Below are 23,959 nucleotides of genomic sequence, written 5' to 3' on the forward strand. Positions count from 1 at the left end.
CATATGTGAACTTGCTACTAGTTTTCTCTGGAACAAATCTAAATGCCTTCTTTAACTCAGATTGGAACATTTTAAGAGACACTTTGGCACATTGGCTTTAGATGACACTCCAGTGGAGTTTTCTATTTTTCAGATAAATATAAGTATTCACTGTTTATTTTTATTGCTTTAAATGAAAGTTGATGTATGTGCTGTCATTACTTTGGTTTAAGATCTGGTTTCTTTTGTTGGCTTATTGCAATGAGGTTTAATGCTAATGACATAATGAACCAGCTCATTGTCTATATCTAATGTATAGCTCTGGCTTCTTTTGTTTAGGGTACAATCAAGCAAGTGCAGACTAGCCCACAAAAATGTCTAATTCCCCTTTCCATCCTTAATTGTGGTCTGAAAAAAAGCAGCTTATGACTTTCTAGAGCAGGGGTGTCAAACTGCCAGCCCATGGGCCGGATGCGTCATGGCGAAACCACGTCCACCCCATTGTTGGCCGTGGGGAAAAAAAGTTGCAATATGTTGTGACACATCACGTGACGTTGTGAGTTTGACACCCCTGTTCTAGAGTGTCTTCGTGTCTTGTTGCTTGGAGGTAGTTAATATTTGCCACAGCATGCTGGAGAGTGGCTAGCTCCATGTATATGCTAGAAGGAAATGAAAGATTTCACAAGAGTCCTGCTAAGGCAAACCAAAGGCTTATCAGTGTCAACATTTTGGGAGGCCCATCACCATAAGGACATTATTGTCCTTCTGCTCACATGTTGCAGCAGCTGATATTTGGAGACAACTTTTCTCTTACTCTGGTAGCAATATGCAACATCAGTGATTAAAAGCTATTAATGGACTAATTTGCTTTCAAACCATCTAGGTTGGTAGCACTTTGAATAGCAGATTCCTTAGTTCAACTGTGCACAGCATCTGCATTAAATCTTCCACCTTTCAGCTTCAGTGGATCATCCTGGATGTGGCCTTAATAGCAAAGCCTTTTCTTGATTATTTTCTCCGCCTCTTGCATAACTTCATACACTGTTTGACTAGACAGATTGTCAAGTATTTACAGACCATGAACATCTGCATTCTCCTCTCTAATGGAGTTAATTTTGGAGAGTTCAGTGGGGTTGTGTGGCAGCCACAAACTGAACCGGAGTAGCCTGCTTCCAGAGAGAACTTGGGAGCATTGCGATGTCCCTTTTCTTGCTGTTTTAGAAAGCAGGTGATCCAGGGACAGAACTCAATGCTCCACACTACTTAAGGGTCACTGCTCTCCTTGTCTTCTAGCACTGCTCTCTTGATTTATACCAAGTGAGAGGCTGTCTGCCTGCTGTTGGGTCAAGACTTTGGCAGCAAAGCAAATCATGTTTCTGCTCAGTCTCTTTGAATACTCGGTTGCCTTGGCACACACTACTAGGTGCACATTGTGTTTGGGATGAGCAGGAAGTGTTTTATGTCAAGTTTGGCAAAACGGAAGGAAAATATGCTTAGCATTTAGTGGTCACCAGGCTTTTTAGATGGTATTCTTAGAATACCATTAAGAGACTGAGAAATACCAGACTGTGCTTGATACAAGAATCCATTTCTGGACCCTGCTCTTTAATTCTGAATAAATTCTGTTCACAATTTAGAGGAAAGATATTTTTTTCCGGGAATTTCAGAAATATACTTTGCAAATTTTACTTCCCCTCCCCCCCCAAATAGAGAACTATATTATCGTGTACAAAGCAATAATGTTTAGAGCTTACAAGGTCACCAGCACTTCCTGTTTCTCATTTACACCATTACTGTGAAACATGCTTCTCAGCCCTCATATTTTTTGCTGCTAATCTGACAATGCCATTGTTTAACATTATTTTGTTCCTACTTTGTCAGGTGCACATTTATTTATTTATGTAAGCATTTTTGTTTGCAGCCTTTCCAACAGTAGCAAGGAGGTCAGGCTTAAAGAGGCTGGGAGTTGAGGCACAGCCCTTCTCTGGCAGGCTTTAGAACTTCAGAGGGGATCCACATGATCTGCCCCTGATTCTCCATCTTTTGACCATCTAAGCAGATCATTTCTATATCCTTAAGGGTGGCACCTGGCCCATGAACAGACAATGGGTTAAAATAGAACTGTTTTAGACAATGTTTCAATTAATTACTGCAGCCTTAAACCGTATTAATTAATGGGGGAGAAGTTCCTAGATATTGATGTACCTGTTGTAGTTATATTTTTTATGTTGTAGAATAAAATACAAAGCATGGGTTGAGTTAATGACTAACTTTGGTTAAAGAGATGAGACATGCATATTTCTGAGGTAAGGTTTATGGCATTTCATATATGGACTAGCATACTATGTTAACATTTCACCTAGATTAGTGAAACACAATAAAATATAAATGTTAAAAAGATCTACGTTCAAATGCCAATGTCTAGGTCATCTAACCATTGAAGTACAGCATCGCTTATATTAAAAAATAAAATAAAATCAGATACTGGACTGGTCTATGCCCTCAGCTGACAGCCGGCCATGATATGATCTACAGCTTGATGTGGGACCCCACAGTCACACTGAGGGGAGAATATTATGCCCCATTTATACAGAGAGTCCCGGCAGATGCTGTGTGAGGTAACGAATCCTAGTCAGCATTGTCCGTTGCTGACGTGGTAGTTCAAAGCCGGGCACCTTTTTCTGTGGCGGTCATTTATATGTCTTCCTGTGTCTGGGCGTTCAGCAACCCATTTGACTTTCCATTGGGAATCGATATTAAAGTTGTTGGGCAGATGTTGTGCAAGTGCCAATGGAGGTTTCCTGGATTTGAATCTCCCAGCTGATAAATGAGGAAGGTTGACATGCACTGGTAGGGGTGAGTTGTTCATAATTTTTCTGTATTCTCTCACTTCATAAAGCTGGTGGTGCTCTATGCCTCAGAACAGGAAGCCAGCAAGTAGGAGTGGTTTTAATACATCCGCTTATCTTCCTCATGGTGTCGTTGAGTCTAGCGTCTAACTTAACTAGAATGGCAGCTGTTAAGCCAAACGGGCACAGTATTCTGCTGAGGGGTAGACCTAGTGCCTGAGGACCTGAGGGTGGCAGCTCCAGCACCCCATTTAGTTCCATATAATTTCTGAAGTGTATTGTTATAAGTAACAGCAACGAAATGAGATCAGGTTTTTAGTGGCTTATGGAAATCACTAAACTATGCTCCTTAAAAGAGGAAAAGAGAATGTGTGTTTACCTAACAGAAACCTGACCTTTTATTTGTCTTTGCAGATTGGTTTTTAAAGGCATGGGAATTTCTCGCCCAGATGCTACAATTGGAAAATGTCGAATGATTCGCCACATGAGAGACACTAAAAATGAACCCAATCCACAGAGGTAGGTTCTTCATGCTGCTTCTGCCCACACTTAGCAAAATTTTGTTTGTTGTGTTTATATCCTGCCTTTTATTCAGGAATTCAACATACATAGTTGTCCTTCCTCCCATTATCTCCAACAACTTTTTGAAGTAATCTGGACTGGTTCAGAGTCATAGAGAGACCTCTGTGGTTGGGAATAGTCTAGAATTTGGGTCTTCTCAGCACAAGTCCAGCAGCATACTCACATAATCAACAGCATAATCATTTTCAGTTGAACTCTAATTTCTAATAATCAACAAAAGGAAAAACATGTTTCCATAATTGGACTGCTCCTTATAATAGGGGTCCCCAACCCCTGGTCCATGGACTGGTACCTGGCTGCGCCATGCCAGCAACCAGGCTGCACAAACAAACAAAGCCCTATCTGTGGGATGCAGTCAGCACACAAAACTACACACTTTCTCCACGGAACTGGTCCCTGGTGCCCAAAAGGTTGAGGACCTCAGTTTAGTTTGGTGGTTAAACCATCAGGCTAGGATGTCCCGCCTTAGCCATGAAAGCCGGCTGAGTGACTTTAAGCCAGTCACTGTCTCTCAGACCAACCCACTTCCCAGGATGGTTGTTGTGGGGAACAACATAGGAGGAGGAAGCTATATGGGATATGTTCACTTCCTTGAATTATTTGTAAAAATAATAAAAGGCAGGATACAAATAAAATAAATAAAAATATAGCAATAGTACTTAGACTTATATACAACTCCAAAGCAGTTTACAGCACTCTCTGGGCAGTTTTCAATGTCAGCATATTACCCCCGCCAATAATCTGGATCCTCGTTTTACTGACCTCAGAAGGATGGAAAGCTGAGTCAACCTTGAGCCTATCAGGATTGAACTCCTGGCAGTGAGCAGAGTTAGATTGCAATATTGCATTCTAACCACTGTGCCACCACCAAGCGTATGCTATAAATCAGTAATTCTGTTCTATAAGCAGTCTTTCTGCCACTAAATTTTTAACCTTTGAATATAGAACTTTGAATATTCTTCTTCTGAGAAACAGTTAGCAAAAATATATATGCAAGAGAGAAGTAAAATACAAAATATATTTTTTTGCAAATCAGTTAATCATTTGCAGAAGGCCAGTGGCAATACTAATCCCATTTATAATTACCAACTGTAAGTCTATTTTATTTTTACAGGTTTAACAAAATTGCTCATACAAAAGAAACAATGAAATCTGATGGGCTAAACTCTCTGACTTACTCTGTAGTAAAAACTGATAAATTTCAATTATATACAAAAATCACAGTGGATATTGGATCACCAAAAAGCTAGTGTGGCAGAAATGCAAGAGAAGACTTGGAATACCCAACCAGCGACAATTCAACTTTTCAGCATTTTATAAATGATTTTATGCAATCAACTTGAAAGAAGGACACCTGTTTTGTCATCCTGAGACCTTGCAATTGGCAGGACAAATGAGAATTTTAACCCCAAATTTTGCTGTATAAATCGTTTTGTTTTTTTTTTTCATTTTTTAAAAAAACTTTATAAAGAATAAATAGAAGTTGTAAATATGTGAATTTTCAGGGAATGGCGGAGACTTAGGTGCTCAATCCCCTTGGAAGTTCTCCCACGCAAGCATCACAAAAAAGAATGGAAGTTGTACTGAAGCTTTTTTTTTCCTTTCCCAAAACACTCTTTTATGTCAGGAAGCTAAAACCTAAGAAGGATTCCTAGTGGATAGAGGCCTATGTATTTGACAGCCATTCTCTCCACTTTCAAATAACGAGGGTCACAATTTTGAAACGTTACTGTTTGCAAATTGTGAGATATTCTGCAGTAGTAAGTCATTTCCCTTTCTTCCTGCTCCTTTCCCAATTTAATTTAAAAATTAGATCACTGTATGAAAATTCACTGCTGTGGGTACAGGTGGAAGGATTGGAAAAATGCTGCTAGAGTGGTTTGAGTTTACATACTTTGATTTATCTTCCCAAATCTTGTCAGAATTGTTTCTTCTTGTCTGTAAAACTTCTGTGGGTGGGAAAAGAACTACAAACCTCAAAGACCTTTGCATTCTGTTCTGCCAGCATGGAGATTTAAATAATGCAAGCCTCTTTGCCCAAAAGCATATCTGCAAGCCAAAATCTTGAAACCACGGTGCTTGCTTTAATCTAACAGGACAATCAGCCAAGTTCTTATACTGGGCTCAACTGCACCATGGGGCAAAAGTATGAGTGAAACGGTTTGATCCTATCTGTTTTCATGCAAAAACCAATCAAGTTAGGGTTGCTAATTGAAGCGTCCTACTTTTTGCTGGATCTAGTTGGGTAGTTGTGGAGAAGTCAGGTTAAAATATCCACTATAACCCAGGTCATGCAGCGTTCCTTCCCTAATGTATAGAAAGGAGAAAGCTTGCAGGGCTAACCCATTGTGGTGTGAGCTGTGAATATCAACATCAGAGGCACAAGGGATGCTGATAGGCAGAAGGCACAGTTCATGGGTTGGCCCACTGAGGCAGAACATTGATAGGCCAGCAATACATAAACCTTAGCTTCCTTAGGTGCTGTTGCAATTTGAAAATGAGCCCACATCTAGAAGTATTTCAATAGGACAAAGCCTGTGTGTTAGTGCTGAAACAGATGGCCTGCGTAACATCTGTTTTGGAATGAAGCTGATCATTGTATTTATTTGTGTGAGAAACATCTCCGTTTCTGTGGAGCACGGATGGGATCCCTCCCAAGCTCAATCTGCAGGGTCGTCCTTGTCTTAAGAACAAGAACAGGGGAAAGAGAACATTTGGCAAGAGTGAGACAGCATTACTCTCCAACTGACCAGAACCTGTCTACTCTTGAGTAAGTCTGCTGGGATTTCCTCATCCAATGGAGAAGTTATGCTTCCAGATTTTCTCTAAATACAGCTGGTGGAAGGAGCCATTCAGTGTTCTAGATAAACAAAGCAAAGATTTTGCTTAGTTAAAACGTATAAAAGGGGCTCAGCCTTCCAACAAAGTTGAGAGGAAGAATATCCTAAGCCTATTGGGATCATTTATTGCCCAAGGTGGTATGTTTGTGTGTGATATTGGGATGCAAAGCCGCCTTTACTTTCTTCTTGCTCTACCTAGCAAAACTGTAGCATAGAGGTATCCCAGTGCATAATCTCTAAGATGAGAGAATAGTTCAAATGGAATTCTTCAATGAAGACCGCTCTTGATACCGCAAAACAAACATAATCCACCTAAGGACTGATATATTGCCAGATTGCCTTACACGTCAATGGAAAGTTTTGTTTTATTTTCTACAACTCTAATGCAGTCTTTTTCTTATTGGAGAGTGGCAAATACTTTGTAGTCCTGGGTTTATAAAGTGCCTTTTGGTTTTTAAAATGTTTTGTCAGGAATGTTTACTATTATAAAGGCCTAAATGTTACAAATGTCAAACAAAGGTATTTTTTTAATGTGTTTTGTATAAAACCTGAAGACTGCTGTGGGATTTTACTGCTAAAAATATTAGAGGTGAATTGGTCGAAAGCAACTGCATCATAAAATGGCATGGTAGAACCATTAAGTGGCAGGCAACATCATGTCTTAAGCAGATTTGATTTATAAAATCAGCCTTCATGAGAATGATCAGTTTGCCTTGCAAATAGGTTCATCTCTATGTCTGAAGAACCATAAGTTATGGCTTGTTGGGGTGTTGCCATTTCTCCCACTCCATTATGAACTGTTGATGAGGTCAGTGAAGCATGGCTTGAGGATCAAAGTAGAATTTGCACCCCAGAATTTAACATCCTTGAGTTTTACTTTTATGAGTTATACTTGCTTTTATGAGAGTGTTTCCAGTGATTTCCTTCTATAAAAGGAGTAACCTCCCAACGGCTTCAGCATTTTTATTATCAAGTAGATCCCAACCAGTGATTAAGGAGCTGCTCAGAAGTCACATATTTTCAGGGAGGGAGATAACTTTGAAGTTTTGCTTTCTCCTGCATTTTTTCCATTTTTTTAAAATGGAGGCAAACTAATCCATTTTAAGGAAGTATCTTGGGAGGATTACAACGTTCACATCCCTCAACAGTCAGGTAAAGGAAGGCCTACTCTCTAGTCTACTGACTATCGATAACTTTTCAACTTTTCAACTCCACTTGTCCAACTGCGTTACCAAAGGAAACCATTCCCAGTTCATTTCAGTCAATCTTTCATAAACCGGTCTGCTTCAAATGTGTGGGACATTGTAATCCAGGACAACTCAAGGACACAAAATTGTCTAAGGTGGCTTTTGCTGCTGATAACAGAGAGAACGTGCACATTGAACTCCAGCTTACTCACGACTGAGGATCAATCCATGCAATAGAGCAGAGACACTCTCCTCATTATCTTACTTGGAAGCTATGTTTCCAGGCTTCTCAAGCTTCTTAAACCCACTGGCACCCAGTTGTGTAGCAGATAAGAGATCTTGTGTATCGCTGTTAGTATTTTAGACTATGGACAAAGTTGGATGAGAGAAGCAGTTGGCTTCTTTTTTTTTTTAAATTCCATTTTTCTTCATGCCAACTGCTTCCCCTTTTGTTCCTTTTATCACATGGAGAGAAGCAGGGTTGTTTGTTTTGGCCAAAACAAACAACCCCACCATTATTGGATTGAGGGATCCCTCTGCTCTTTTGAGATGAAGCCTCTTTAAAAATTTCTAATAGAAATATTAAGCTGTTCCCAAAGTGAGGCAAATTGAGGCAGAAGGGTGCAATTCCAGAGGGAAGGCTGTTCAAACAGATGTTGGGTTTTCAGCCTGAATAATCATCTCCAATTTGGTGAACTCCAGAAACATCAGGATACAACTCCCATTGTCCTTGTCCAACCTCCTTAGTTTGCTGCCATGAAATCTGGGCTTGAGCATAACATGATAGACAAAGAGAGTGGCAGGCAAGGATTCTTCCCTACTCTTATTTCACTACTCTTGCTTGGTTTCTGAGGTGTATGTGAATGAAATTGTTATCTTTCACTGCCAACTTTAATTTTTTAGAATGTCCATATCCAAATGCTTAATTTCCCCTTACTGTATTGGGTGTGGGACCTGTATCTGGTTCTAGCATGTGCCATCCTGTTGAAGGAAGAAAACAGTCAAATCTTAGGCAAGCTGACAACAAAGAAGCAATTCCAATATCACTTGCCCAAAGCCAGTGCTTTTCAACCTCAGCAATTTTAAGATGTATGGACTTCAACTTCTAGAATTCTCCAGCCCAAACTTCTGGGAGTTGAAGTCCATGCATCTTAAAGTTGTTGACATTGAGAAACATTGGTCTAGGTAACTAAGCTCTTCAATTCTTTCAGATTCCCTCTTCTTGTAGCATTTGGGGAAAAATAAAATATTCACTATTTCTCTGAACCTGATATATTTCTAAAATTTTTCTTGGTTTCTCCAGCTATAGAAGCAGGAGGCATAATATTTAAATGCATACATTACAATAGCTTTATCTGTAGACATGTATTTGGGACTCACATCCACTTGAATGTGTTGCTAGGAAAACTAAACATATGATATGTAAGTTAAATGTGAATTTTAAGGCTAGGGTTTTCTTCTACGTTCTTTACTACACAACAGCTCCTAATAGCCTTAACAATTTCATGTATCCTGTAACTGAACACAATCTCTCTGCCAGCCTCTTTTGAAAATTTTAGAAATAAGCTTTTGTAAACATTTTAGAATTAGATTAACCATTCTTAGTCAAAATACAAGCATGAAAAGTTACACATCAAAATGGAGTCTGAAACCCTGTAATATTCAGAGAACTTGTAACTGAATACAGATGGTATTTACAGTTGTCAAGGTTAATGTGTTACATTAGAGTTTGGTCAGACAAATTTGAGATGCAGTGTAAAGTCCGCTCCAGTCACTCAGTTCTTTATGATGGCTGCATTTTCATGGCAAAAATATGGAAGTCATTTGCCACTGCTTTCTTCTTGGGACTTTATTTCAACTTTTGAATTTAAAGTGCAGGTCTGTAAGGATTTCCTTGTGCCACATTCAAGTGCTAATGAAGTACTGCAGATTTCTGTTTATGTTTTCTGAGATCAGTCAACCTTTGCCCACTTTCTGCTCTCTACTGTGAAAAAATTGCAGTATAAAACCTCCCAGAGCCCATTTACTGAGATAATATACTAGGCTGAGTTTACAAAGCACAATTTTGGTCCCACTTTTCATTTACCATTTCCCCCTATTTTCACTCGACACGTGGATGCCTTTTAAAAATCAGGCTCACCTTCCAATATGGATTCAGAAAGTAGGTTTTCTAACCTATAAATACACATTCCAGCAAGCAACTATTATGTTATGCATCATTCAGCACAGCTTAACCACGTGCTTACATGTATGTAAGTGTGTATGACTTGGATGTGCACATGAAAATCAGGGGAAATTGCCGTAGAACCTTATTCAATAACCTGGTTATAATTTTCATCTCTTCAAGGTGTTTGAGAGAAGTGCCTTAAAATATTTTGCAGAGTGCATGGGGGGTGAAGGGATAAACAGTGTTTGCACAGTTGCTTTAGCATTACTGTGGATCATTTTCGCCTTTCCAGAAAACAGTATGAAAGACATAATTAATAAAAGTTGCTGTATAGTAACAACAATGTTTCTGCTGTTCTGCTTAATTCCTTGATGTTTCTCCTCTTATTTCTTGTGACTGCGTCACAAATAGTCAGCTAACATTTCTGTTTAATCTGTGAAGGATCAGAACATGTGGACTTTTGTTCTGTGTCTTCACTTTGCATGTTTGGCGTGTGGAGATACATGAATAGCAAATGGGAAATTAGTATTTCTTATTATCCCACTGGCAATTCTAATTCAAACAAGGCCCTCTTCTGAAACTATTTCTTAGTCTGACATTCAAGGCAGGGCAACAGAGCTTCTTCCCGCACCTCTTAGTCATCTCAGGAGTCCCAGATCCTGCAGGAAGATTCCTTCCCCTCCTTCATTCTGGACTGATTATAGGGTGTAAACTGGTGAAGCCCACTCTGTCTGTCTTCAGGCAGAGGGCGCCTGCAGCTACCAATTAAACCAAACCCAGTCTTGTGAAAAACAGGATGTGCAATTAGCTGCCCCTTTCATTTATTGCAATTAAATGGCGCAAAGCCAAAGAAAATAGTGTAAGCCATGATTATGCTTCTATTTTCAGCTACTACAATAACCTTGGTCATAAGTGATAACCAAAAGTCTCATTTCCACAGTCATTTGTATGGCTAGGTGTCACTGTGTTCCCTTTCTACATTTATTTTACCCAGACATCCTACAATCCTTTCAGAAAAGTCTGGCTGGTATATTTTCAGAGCAACTTCATAGGAACGACCACTGCCTGGATCTATGAAGAGTTCACAATTATATATTTAAATGTGTGTATCAATAGAAAAAAAATAAGGTGTGTGTGTGTGTGTGTGTACCTACCTAGTCAGCTGGCATTCTGCACCTAAAACATTTGATCTCTGAACTATGCAAACTGAGCAACAATGCATCTCTCAGGATAGTCTAGCTGTAAATGAAATGGTTTGGAGGGGAAAAAAATGGAATGTGAAATACAGAGAGGTAATCTCTCTTCCGTCACCCCCAAAGTGCCTTTTTTGCCAGTGTAGTGCCAGTGTAGTGCCTCTCCTCCTGAACACTACAGGAATGTTTCCCACTTGATTCCTGGCTGTGCTCTGGATCAGGATCTTGAAGGATCTATTGTGTTGTTTCTTTGGTACTGACGAAGTTATTATTGGAAAGACTCGAATTATGTGTTGGCAGCTTGTTCCTGAAAGAAGCAGTGAACTGTAAAATGACTCTATTTGCCTATTATTTTCATGACTTGTTGATTGTTATGAGTGTAAAGAATTGGTGTTTTCCACTGATCAAAGATTCTTCCATTCTTAATTACAGAATTGTTCCTGTGTTCGCAGGGCTGGGGAAATGATTGTTGTTCGAAATAAAATGTTTTTGAATCAACGCACTTGGTCACATTATTCTTGGAAAGGAAGAGAAGGGGTTATGTTCTGTTTTTTTCTGAAATTAACTGTCTTTAGTGTAACATGATAGAAATTCTAAGCAAAAATCTAGGGGACTCTGAACAGCAAAACTGCGTGGTTTGGAACCGACAGATTTCATTATTTTGATTTTAAATATTCAGGTTCATATTGAAAGTGTCACATGAGGGTACTGGATTCCTGTCCTGCTCTAGATTTATTTATTATTTAATGTGGGGAAGCATTCAAATATTCGCATTGTATATAACCAAACCACCCCTACCTTAAAAATGAGCTCAAGAGGGTGATATTTTGTCACCCATCCTTGAGTCATCTGTACCTTTTTTTTACCTGCAGGTTTTATTTTGTACATATTCGTGCACATGTTTGCTACATGCATTATGATATGGCTAATTAAAGTCTCCTTTCTCATTGTTACTTATGTGGTTCTAGCTTTAATTCAGATGCTGCTGAATTATAGTTTCCAGCAGTTTCAATTGGCTTGGCCAGTGCTAATGGGTTCTCGGGAGCTGAGCAAGTCTTGAAGGAAGACACATTCTCTTTCCACCCAGCTGGTTTAAAGAATAGAACTTTGAACTTGAAAGGGGCAAATGTTTATTTTTCTCTGTGTTCAGTATATGGCTAATGTATAGGTGGAGGGTTTCCCAGGGGTTTCCTTGCCTCCTGAACTGTCCGACTTTGCTGATGTGTTCAGCGAGACAGAGGCGGATCAATTACCCCCGCACAGGCCCTATGACTGCCCCATTGATTTAGTCCCTGATGCGCCTCTCCCAGTGGGGTGTTTGTACTCCATGTCGGACCCCGAGTTGGCTGCATTGCGGGACTTTCTGGAGAAGAATTTGGCTCGCGGTTTCATCCAGCCCTCATCCTCGCCAGTGTCTGCACCCGTGCTCTTCGTCAAGAAGAAGTCGGGCGAATTACGGCTTTGCTGCGATTATAGGAAACTTAACGCCATCACGGTGCGCAATCGTTACCCGCTGCCCCTCATCCCCAAACTCTTGGACCGACTCCGGGAGGCTAAGATCTTCACGAAACTGGACCTGCGTGGACTTCCGTTGGCGACGCGACGTCGAAAGACAGCCGTTTTCGGGCTGCCCGCTCCGCAGCTGTGTTTTTCCATCGTAAACAGCGCTGATCAGCTGTTTAGATGGATTTGAAGAGGAGGGGGTGAGGCCCCAGGTAGGGGTTGAGCTCTCCGGGGCCGCCTGAGCTGAGAGCTTGCGCGGCTGAAGGATGAGCCCCCCCGAAGCCTGGGTTGCTCCGAGCTGCGCAGCGCCTCTGCTCTGGGATTCTTGGAGCAGAGCCAGGCGTTAGCAACCACCCCTGCCAAAAGGAAATACTTTTGATTATCAAGATGCAGGCAGAGCGGTACAGGAGGTCAAGGTGAAGTGGACTCTTTATCTTTACTCTCTAGCTCAATGGATTTTATAGCTTTAAAGTGAAAGTGCGTAATAAGTGAAAGTGGGGGAAGATGGCGGCTAAAACTTCTAAAGCTCTTCGGAATGCGGGGTCTTCCCTGGTGCAAGAGACCTCACTGCAAGCTTTGCTTCCTCCTGCATCTCCCCCGGTATTGACGCTTAAGGATTTACAAGACGCTCTTGGAAAGCATGCACAACTGATGTCTGATATGATGGATGAAAAGTTGAAAAAGCTGGAGGAGAAATTGGAGGAGAAAATGGAGAAATTGGAGAAGAAGATGGAAGAGAAGCTGAGAGCAATGAGGGTGGACATCTTGTCTAAGGTTGAATCCATAGCTGAATGTGTGTTACAGCTGGATATAAAAGTGGAGGATCTCAGTCAAAAGAACTCTATATTAGAAGCAAGGGTATTAGAAAATGAAAATATAAGGGATAAAATGGACGAAGAATTGAGCCTTCTTCAGTATAATCAGATGCAGTATGCTATTAGAATTAGGGGTTTAAAGGAGAATGGTAAAGAAGATTTAAAGCAGCTGATTTCTGAGGCTCTGGAAGGGGTACTGGGCCAGTCAGCATCTGAAATTGAGGGAAATATGGACAAAGTTTTTCGGGTAAATTCATGGATTGCAAGACAGAGGAAGTTACCCAGAGATGTGGTGGTCTATTTTACAAAGAGAGTAATTAGAGATGAAGTCATTCAAGCTGCTTATGATACTAATTTGGTAGTGGCTGAGCAAGAAGTTTTGGTTTTAAAAGAGATCCCTCCGAAGATCCTAAGGAGAAGGAAAGATTTTGCATTTCTAGTACAGGAACTTAAGAAACGTGATATTAAGTTCAGATGGGAGATTCCAGTTGGGTTGGTGGCGACGCACGAAGGTAAAAGACATCGTTTGGTTACTGTGGATCAGGCACGTGATTTTTATAGTAATGTGTTAAAAGCAACCCCCCTATCATTTTTGGAAGCTGCAAAAGGATACGGTGTGGGAAAGTTTCAAGATGTTGCAGATAGACAGACAGAGGACAATGGTGTTGGAGGGGATCAAGCCACAGTCTCATCGGTTGCTGCAGGAGGCCAGAAGATGACGCGTGCCGCCCTAAGAAGAGCGAGACGAGAGCAAGAGCAAGACCAGCAGAAAGTTATGGAATCTTCAAAGTGTGCTTACAGTGAAGATGTGGGAGGAGAGCGGTCTAAAGAAGTTTTGGGGGTCATGACAGAGGTGCTCCAAAAGTTTTGGGGCGTTAAGATTGCTGATTAAATTTTTAGATTAGAATGTCAATGGAGTAAAATTATTATAGAGGAGAAAGAAAGTTTTTTTCTCTCTTTTTTAATATTTTACACAATTTAAGATTGATGTTATTTGCTTGCTAGAAAAGTATATTAGGGTTATGGACTTAAAGTATGTGTTGAACTAAGAGTGGGTATGTAAGCTCCTAATTAACAACAAGTTGTCTTAGAGATTGCCTAATTTTTTTTTTATATACTCTTTTTATTTGAACTTTTATTTGAACTTAAGGATGATTTGGAACTGTGAGACATTTGGCGTGATACATGCAAGAACTATTTTTGATTATAGTTTAGTTTGGTCGGAGATTATTAAGATTAACAGAGATAAACGCTTTTGGCGCGTAAATGAGAATTTGTTTGGAAATTAGAGAAAGGTGGGAGAATGCAAATAGCAGGTGAAAGGTTTTTTTCTTTTCCTTTTTTTTTAAATTAATATGAATAAGGACTGGGATTAAGAAAATTTATTTTGAGTAAAGATCTTTTTCTGTTTTCCTCTTTTTCTTTTCTACTTTATTTGTAATATTAATATTGTTTGTACTCATTTTATATGAGCTAGAGAGAGATAGAATTTATAGTTTATTGTTGATAACATAGGGGTGTTTATGTTTGTTTTTTGATTTTATGCCCTGTATTTAGCTCTGGGAAGTCGGGGGGGGGGAGGGAGTGGGGGAGAGGGATAGGGGTGGGGGAGGGGGGGATTAAAGTCAAAATGTATTGTAAAACTTTTTAAATAAAAAAAAAGAAACTGGACCTGCGTGGAGCTTACAACCTCGTCAGGGTTCGGCCGGGTGATGAGTGGAAGATGCCATGTTTCAGCATTTCATGAATGACATTTTCCGGGATTTGTTGGATCAGTTTGTCGTGATCTACTTGGATGACATCCTGATCTACTCCCCGTCGCGTGAGGTGCACCATCAGCATCTTCATCAGGTCCTGCAGCGACTCCGAGAACATCGGCTGTTTGCCAAGTTGGAGAAGTGCCAGTTCTACCGGGTGACCATCGATTTCCTGGGTCACCACATTTCTCCTGAGGGCATCGCCATGGAGCCGAGTAAGGTTGAGTCTTTGCAGAGTTGGCAACCCCCGCGTCGCGTGAAGGATGTTCAGCAATTTCTTGGGTTCGCCAACTATTACCGAACTTTCATCCCTGGGTTTGCTGCCTTGACAGCCCCCCTCACCCGGCTCCTGCAGAAGAAGACTCGGTTCCAGTGGAACGCTCCAGAACAACAGGCTTTCCAGATTTTGAAGGAAGCCTTCATGAAAGAGCCCTTCTTGAAGCATCCTGACCCGCAACGGCCGTTTGTCGTGGAGGCGGACGCCTCTGACATTGCCATTGGGGCGGTGTTACTCCAGGCAACGACGCCCAGCGGTACCCTCTTCCCTTGCGCGTACCATTCACGAAAACTGAACCCTTCGGAGTGCAATTATACAATCTGGGAGAAGGAGCTGCTGGCCATCAAAGCGGCGTTCGAGGCCTGGAGGCATCATCTGGAGGGAGCACGGCATCAAATCGAGGTCTGGACGGACCATAAGAATTTGGAAAGCCTGCAGACCGCTCGGAATTTGAACCAACGCCAGATCCGTTGGTCTCTTTTCTTTGCGACGTTTGACTTCCGGGTTCGGTACATACCTAGCGGGCACAATCAAAGAGCGGATGCTCTGTCCAGGAAGCCCGAATATTCCCGAGTGGAAGACAAGCTTCTGCCCAGGACAGTGATCCCCGTCGAGTCTTTTGCTGTGGTGCGGGAGCCGGTTGATATACGGGCTCGGATCCGGGAGGCACAGCAGCAGGAGGTGTGGGTGGCTCAGCGGAAGGAGGAGGTGGGGCCAGATTCTCCTTGGACGGTCACGGATGGACTCTTGTATTATCGTGACCGGCTCTACGTTCCAGGAGGGCCACTCAGGGGACTCATCCTCAGCCAGTGTCACGATAACCCGGCGGCGGGGCATTTTGGCCTGTTCAAGACCCTGAACCTGGTCTCCCGTACCTTCTGGTGGCCCCGAGTCCAACACGACGTCCAGTCCTATGTTACTTCCTGCATCCCATGCAGGCAGGCCAAGTCAGTGACAGGGCCCCCGCCTGGATTACTGCAGCCTTTGCCAACACCCAAAAGACCCTGGGGGGCTGTGTCCATGGACTTTCTGATGGATTTACCCCCATCCTCTGGATTTAAGACAGTGTATGTGGTGGTGGACATGCTGACCAAGATGGCGCACTTCATCCCCTGTCGCGGCTTACCGTCAGCCCGCGCCACTAGTCGTATGTTCATTCAGCAGGTGTTTCGGCTGCACGGCCTCCCTGATAGAGTCGTCTCTGATAGGGGGGGCCAGTTTACAGCCCGCTTCTGGCAGGAGTTGATGCATGCATTGGATATCAAGATTTGCCTCTCATCCGCACATCATCCTCAAACTGACGGGTGAACCGAGAAGGTCATTGGTATCCTGGAACAATATGTGTGCTGCTACGTCAATCTGCAGCAAAACAATTGGGTGGACTATCTGGCCATAGCTGAGTTTGCATTTAACAATTCGCAGCATACCTCCACACAGATGACACCGTTCTTGGCCAATGTGGGATATCACCCCCGGTTTTTCCCCCTTTCTCCCGTGGACTCACCGGAGCCGGCAGCGAACGACTTCATGGCAGAGTTACAGGCGATCCATCGATTGGTGCGACGTCAGTTAGAGAAGGCCAAGGCCGATTACAAAAGGTTTGCTGATCGGTCAAGACGGGATACGCCTCCACTATCAGTGGGAGATCGGGTCTGGTTGTCCACCAGGAACCTACCGTCAACATGGCCGGTGAGAAAGTTAGATCACCGATATTTAGGACCGTTCCCAATCTGGTCGCCTATCGCTTAACTCTGCCACGTTCCCTGCGCGTGCACCCAGTCTTTCATCGGTCTCTGTTGGTCCCCGAGCAACCGGCCTGTCCACTCCGCCGAGCGGAACCTCCCCCATCAGGACCTCGTGATGGAGGCAGCACCCCCGAGTATGAGGTCGCCAGCATCAGGGATTCCCGTTGGCTGAAAGGTCGTTTCCAGTACCTGATTGAATGGAAAGGTTACGGACCAGAGGACTTCACCTGGGAAGACGCGACCGCCGTTCATGCCCCTGCGTTGGTGACCGCTTTTCATGAACAATTTCCATCCTGACCGCATCCGGATCGGCAGACCTGGGGGAAGGGCCCTGCGGTGCGGGATAGTGTTGTGATTCAGGATCAGCCTGTGGGTTCGGCAGTTGGGTCAGACGAATCAGAGGAGGAGGGGGGTGTTGAAGACCTTGCTGAGGGGGTTGAAGATCTTGCTGATGATAGCCCTCAGGCAGGCCCCTCCCACTTGGTCACCATGGAGACCCAGCTGTGTGAGCCTGACAGTGTGGATGAAGATGACCCACAGCTGGCCCTGTTCAGGGACGCCCGACGCAGGAGGCAGTCAAGTAGGAGTAAACAGAGGAAGGCTGTGGGGCTTCTCGGAAGGAGGCAGAGAGAGGCCACGCCCTGAACTCTTTATAAAGGGAATGCTTGGGGAGGGCTGGTTTGCTGAAAGCAACCGCTCAGATAGTGTTTCAAAGCTCCTGAATCTTGGTCCGTGTCTTGTTTGTTTTTTGTAGTAATAAATTTGGCAGACGTCATTCCAGCCTCTTGCCGTTTATAAAGGGGTTGCCTTTTCTGCAGGGCCAGTAGCAGGCTGGTACAGAACACTATTCTATTCTAGAAGCCCCTACTCAAGGCAGGAACCTTGTCCACTCTATTTTTCTATGAAGGTATCCATACTCCCCTAATTTGCTACTCTCTCTCGTCCGACATTCCCTGACCCTGGTTTCCAAAGAAATACCAAAGAACCAAAAATAACTGGTGTTTTTTTTTTGTTTGTATATCAAGGTTTGATGAACGAACGGCAAGCGATTGGATTTCCAGAACATGCTAAATCCTGACAAATAAGTTGCTAACAATGAGGAAGAGAAGCATGCAGAATGGACAGGTCCAGGTCACAGTTGGTGATTCTGGGTTTTTCCCTTTTTTCCCAGGGTTTTCTGAGTTGGGAGGGCTTCTAGGATTGCCTCACCCTCCCAAGTGTATCCAGCCAATTATTTATTTTATTTATTTATTTATTTATTTTATTCGATTTTTATACCGCCCTTCTCCCGAAGGACTCAGGGCGGTGTACAGGGCAATAAATATCAAAATACGAAATACAAAAGTTAAAAAAACATTAAATAATTATGCCCAATGTAGTACATTGGTTAAAATCCATGTTAAAACCCCAGACCCCAAACCCATCAGACCAGGCCGGCTTGTTCAAATAAATAAGTTTTTAGATCACGTCGGAAGGAGCGAAGGTCGGGGGCCATCCGGAGCTCAACCGGTAAGCGGTTCCACAGGTCTGGCGCGCCCACAGAGAACACCGTCCCCCTGGGGGTCGCCAGTCGGCATTCTCTGACCGGTGGCACCCTGAGGAGGCCCTCTCTGTGGGAGCGCACTGGACGGTTCATGCTGCAGCTTACAGTAATACAGCCTGGATGAGTTTTCCATCTCTGTGCTATCTTTGGGTTGGGGGATTCCGAAGTTTCTAATGGTGGAAATGAGTCAAGCTGGGAGGATCTTCATTACAGTACACAAGTGGGCACAACTAAGATTTTTTCCTTTTGTGGGTTTTGTTTTTGGCGGGGTGGGGAGGAGGTCTTTATATTTTAAATAGTAGCAAGTCTATTTAATGGTTTGCACTCGCCCAATGGCATGAATTTCCTGCCTCAAAAAGCAGGGATTTTTCAGTAACTAACAGCGGAAACAAAGTGACCAGAATTTATGGGACGTCATCGAAAGGGTTTTAATGACCACAAATCAAAGCAAAAGAAATCAAATCACGACTTACTGCGGTGCAAATATCTAGTTGATCTGCTTTATTCTGGTAAGGATTCAGAGGATTTTTTTTATTTAAATGTTTGTTGTGGGGTATTTTTTTTTTACTCTTTGGCTTTATGCCATGTTGTCATTCGTCTCGGCTGTGCTTTCTTCCAGCTAATTTTCTGTTCCCTGTTCCTCCATAAAATATATCGTTGCATCACATTTGAGAGTGATGCAATCGTTTCCAAGAAAGTGGCCTAGGAAGTTTCCATAAGTAGCTGGGAAGACAGGCTAACATTTTCAAAGTCCATCCTGACTGCTATTCCCTCCCATTCTTCATGAAGTCTACAGGGGAAAAAAAGATAGAGTGCTGTACAATTAGGCCAGAAATGTATTAACAAGGGAGATCAGAGCAGCAAAAAGAAGCCACTTTGAAAAGCTAAGGAACCAGTTCTCAAGAAATGATCCAGCAAAATAATATGTGGAAAACTCTTAAACATATTATCAGCTACAGCAAACCTCCTCTCCCTGCTGAAGGAAATCGACAACTGGCAGATGACCTGAATGTGTTTTATGCAGGTTTGAGAGGAAACCACTGTCACCTTTCTCCACCATCCCCCATTTCAGATACACCAACAACAGCCACACCTCCTGCAACTGACCCCATCCCCTTGGGCCTCCTACCTCTTGGTGACCACAGAAAATGATGTGCAAGGTCTATTTCACAGACAAAAGCCTGGAAAGACACCAGGCCCAGACAACATAACTCCTCCTTGCTTGAAAGCTTGTGCTGACCAATTAGCCACCATCTTCACCCGCATCTTTAATAAATCACTAGAGATGTGCTATGTTCCTTCTTGCTTCAAATGCTCTACTATCATCCCAGTGCCAAAGAAACCCTCCATCAATTGTGTAGTGGGTTCTGGAACGCATGGATGACGCCAGGCACAGGAGTACAGCATAACCGTCTTTATTAGGAGGTAGATTGTATTGGGGAAATGGGGGTTACCTGCGCCCTATTTGTACCTGTCCAGGTACACTTCCAGCCAATGGATTTAAACCTGGCTTTCCCTCCGAGAGTCCAGGTACACTTCCAGCCAATAGATTTAAACCTGGCTTTCCCGCCGAAACGCTGCTCCCCGGCCGCAGCAGTTTCGGCCCAGCGCCACCTGGTGGTATCGGTAGAGTCGTTGCTTGCAGTGTTATTAAACCCCATACATAACACCACCAAAGAACTGAATGACTGCAGACTGGTTGCTCTGACATCCATAGTTATGAAAACCTTTGAAAGGTTAGTGCTGGCCCACCCAAAAACCATCACAGATCTGCTGTTAGACCCCTTGCAATTTACCTACTCTGGCAAATAATATGGCTCTGCACTACATTCTACAACATCTTGAATCTCCAAAGTCCTATGCAAGGGTCCTTTTTGTAGATTTCAGTTCGGCATTCAGTAGCATCATTCCAGATATTCTTCTCACTAAACCTTATTAGCTAGCCGTGCCTCACCACACCTGTAAGTGGATCATAAGCTTTCTAACAGACAGGAAGCAGCAAGTGAAGCTAGGCAATATCTCATCAGATACCTGTACAATTAGCACAGCCCCCCCCCCAAGAGCTGTGTGCTCTCTCCACTTCTCTCTATATACCAATGACTGCATCTCAAAAGATCCCTCTGTTAAAGTACTGAAGTTTGCAGACGATACAACAGTGATTGGCCTCATTTGAGACAACAATGAATTGGCATACAGATGGGAGTTTGAACAACTAGCCTTGTGGTGCGGGTGGAACAATCTTGAACTGAACACACTCAAAACTGTAGAACTGACAGTAGACTTTAGGAGAGATCCTACTATTCTGCCATCTCTTACAATACTAGACAACACAGTATCAACAGTAGAGACCTTCAAGTTTCTAGGTTCTATAATATCTCAAGATTTAAACACCTAACATCAAAAATGTCATCAAAAAAGCACAACAAAGAATGTTCTTCCTGCGTCAAGTCAGAAAGCTCAGATTGCCCAAGGAGCTGCTGATACAGTTCTACAAAGGAATTATTGAGTCTGTCATTTGCACCTCTATAACTGTCAGGTTTGGCATTGCAACCAAACAAGACAGACACAGACTTCAACGGATAGTTAGAATTGCAGAAAAAACAATTGCTACCAGCCTGCTTTCCATTGAGGACCTGCATACTGCACAAACCAGAAAGAGGGCTGAGAAAATATCTACAAACCCCTCACATCCTAGACATAATCTATTTCAACTTCTTCCCTCAAGACGACGCTCTAGGACATTGCACACCAAAACAACTAGACAAAAGGACAATTTATTTCCCCCATGCAGTCACTCTGCTTAACAACTATTTCCTACAACACTGTCAAAATACTTAGTAAGCTGTATTACTATGATACTCCTCATCTTTCCTATTACCTATCCTTATATTCTTAGGACTGTAACTTTGCTGCTTGTATCTTACAATTTATATTGGGGGTTTTTTGTACTCTAGTATGATTTATGTTGTTTGTTTAGCTAGTGCTATATGACTATCACTAAGTGTTGCATCTTGTGATTTATGATGAATGCATTTTCATGTTGTATATGATCATGATTATCACTATTACTTGTATGTACACTGAGAGCTTATGCACCAGAAACAAATTCCTTGAGTGTCCAACCACACTTGGCCAATAAAGAATTCTATTCTATTCTATTCTATTCTATTCTATTCTATTCTATTCTATTCTGTTCTGTTCTGTTCTGTTCTGTTCTATTCTATTCTATTCTATTCTATTCTATTCTATTCTATTCTATTCTATTCTATTCTATTCTATTCTATTCTATTCTATTCTATTCTATTCTATAGGAGTCCTTAGAGTACTGCTGGGCTGGGAGCCCAAAGTGGGCTGGGAGCCCTAACTTGAAGTTGCTTCATCCACAAAGGTGAGAAAGGGAAGAAGGAAGGAAAGAAACCTAGTAATGTTTGCTTATTGCTGGTTACAGTCTTATATCTGGAAAGAATCACATTTTTTGCTTTGGTAACTCCACCGTCAACTATGCTCATAATGTTTACTCATCCAACTATAATGAAACAGCCTGTTTCCTGAAATCAATTAACTAGGCTTTAATAGATTCTTATTTGCAGTATAACAAAGGAAATCCTATAAGGCTCATAGATTAAGTTGTGTGGCTGCTTATTGCAAAGTATTAGATATTGCAAAGATAACAGAATAAGCAATGAGGCCTTGTGGAAGTGAACTGGGTGGACGGAGTTGGTTGAGAAGGCTGTGTCCTTCCTTCTGATAAGAGCCTCAAAGGTTTTTAATCAAAGTTTTCTTCTGATATTAGCAACTTCTAGAGCCAAGAATGAATCAGCTCAGAGGCTGAGTTCTGAAGGAGACTTAAGGGATAATAAAAGCCAAATTCTACCTCGGGGGAAAAAATCCATTCTGGAATCTGTAGAACTTATTTGAATTATGAAATATATGCAATTACTCATGCTTTGTATCAACAATAATAACTTGGTTGGGAAGAAAATTCTAGCCCTTGGTGGTATGGTTCTACTGTTGCCAAATAATGGCTTAAAATTCATAGGAATGTCTGTAAATTTGGGGGGTGATTCCTATTTGTCAAAAATGCATTTGTTTATCTGATCTATGGCACAGTTTTTGAGACTTAACGAGGATCTTTATCAACAATTATAGATAGTTGGAGCATGAAGAAGACACATGGAAACATTAGACAATGAATGTACTCTCAATTCACAGCAGTGAATTGCCGAAATGTGTTCCCAGTGTACTGTATGTTTGAAGTACTGTGATTCTTTTCTAACAGAGCAGCAAAGAGGAAGAATTAGTGGCAATCTCCTAACATTTGCTTTAGTTTATTCATTTTGTCATCCTGTTAATTTAAAGCATTTGCTTTGCTAATTTGCTTAGTATATCTTGTTTTAATTCCTAGGTTGACATATAATATCTGTTATATATATTAATAAAGCATGCACACATACCGGTAAATATCATATTGGTCTCTTTCTCAGTATTAAAAGCCAAGTTTTACAAAAAATAAAGGCAGAGAGAAGAAAAACAGAAAAGAAAAATCTAAGAATACTTTACACCTAGATATTTCACTGCAGTTTTTATTATCTTTACAAACCATTCTTTTTGTCCAACGTGTCCCATATACTGATTCGCAGTGGCGTAGCGTGGGGGGTGCAGGGGGGGCCGGCCGCACTGGGCGCAACATCTGGGGGGGGCGCTCGCACTGAGCTGCTCAGGGAGCCCCAAGGGCTGCACAGAGTTGGCTTGGCTCCGCTCTCCAGCTGCTCTTTCTTACAAAGCGAAATGAGTCCGGCAGGTGAGATGGGCGGCCACATAAACTGAATAAAATAAATAGAAGCGGCCAACTCTCCGCCCAGGCTCAGGCCAACCGCAAGCGCCCTGCAGGCGCCCTGGCAGGTTTGGCCGAGCGAAGACGGACCCGCTGGCCGGCCGGCCTAGCTTCGTGCGCATGCATGGCTTTATTTAGCGGGGCTCACGTGCGAGCTTGAATGCAGCGGCTCTTGCAGGTCGGAGCCCCGCCCAGCCGCCCTCGAGAGGGACCCGGAAGCATCCCGCATGCGCGCGACTCTTCTTGGAAAGTCTACGCCGCTGCAGGGCGTGTCTTTTCAGCAGTGCCGTGATGTCACCGCCCGCCCGCCCCTCTATTTCCGCTTCCGGTTGCCTTACCCCGGGTGCTGACAACCCACGCTACGCCACTGCTGATTCGTATTTTTAATCTTTCCACTTCTTTATTTATCAATTCCCACTTATTAATCCACACAAGCATGATATCTTGATCTTTTCCTTTTTTCCCCCAACTCCTTCATTTTTGCCAAATCATATCAGCCTCCTTTTTTCACATTGGTTAATCCTTTTTGTATGCAATATCCATATTTACTTGCACCCATTCATTTTTGACCAGATTTCTTAGTTTTTCTGTGCTTCCTAAGAACCCCATTCCTACTGCTTTCAACTAGTTTTTGAAATACCCAGCTTTCCTTGTCAGATAGAAAGCACCACGCTCATATACAGAGCTA

General features: G+C 42.5%; 2 protein-coding genes across 2 annotated transcripts in view; both read left to right on the forward strand.

Annotated features, from left to right (window-relative positions):
- The window catches only part of B4GALT1 (beta-1,4-galactosyltransferase 1), a 52,944-nt gene extending 41,194 nt beyond the window's left edge, over positions 1 to 11,750 (forward strand). The window contains exons 5-6 of the mRNA XM_083351447.1: positions 3,243 to 3,347; positions 4,525 to 11,750. Of these exons, the coding sequence (XP_083207573.1) occupies positions 3,243 to 3,347; positions 4,525 to 4,660 (241 nt within the window). The 3' untranslated portion in view covers positions 4,661 to 11,750. The remainder of the gene's footprint in view (positions 1 to 3,242; positions 3,348 to 4,524) is intronic.
- Positions 1 to 23,959, forward strand: part of APTX (aprataxin) — a 116,926-nt gene that overhangs the window by 16,223 nt on the left and 76,744 nt on the right. The window lies entirely within an intron of this gene.

The sequence above is a fragment of the Vipera ursinii genome (genome assembly GCF_947247035.1).
Source record: "Vipera ursinii genome assembly, chromosome: 2".
In the NCBI taxonomy this organism is placed as follows: domain Eukaryota; kingdom Metazoa; phylum Chordata; class Lepidosauria; order Squamata; family Viperidae; genus Vipera; species Vipera ursinii.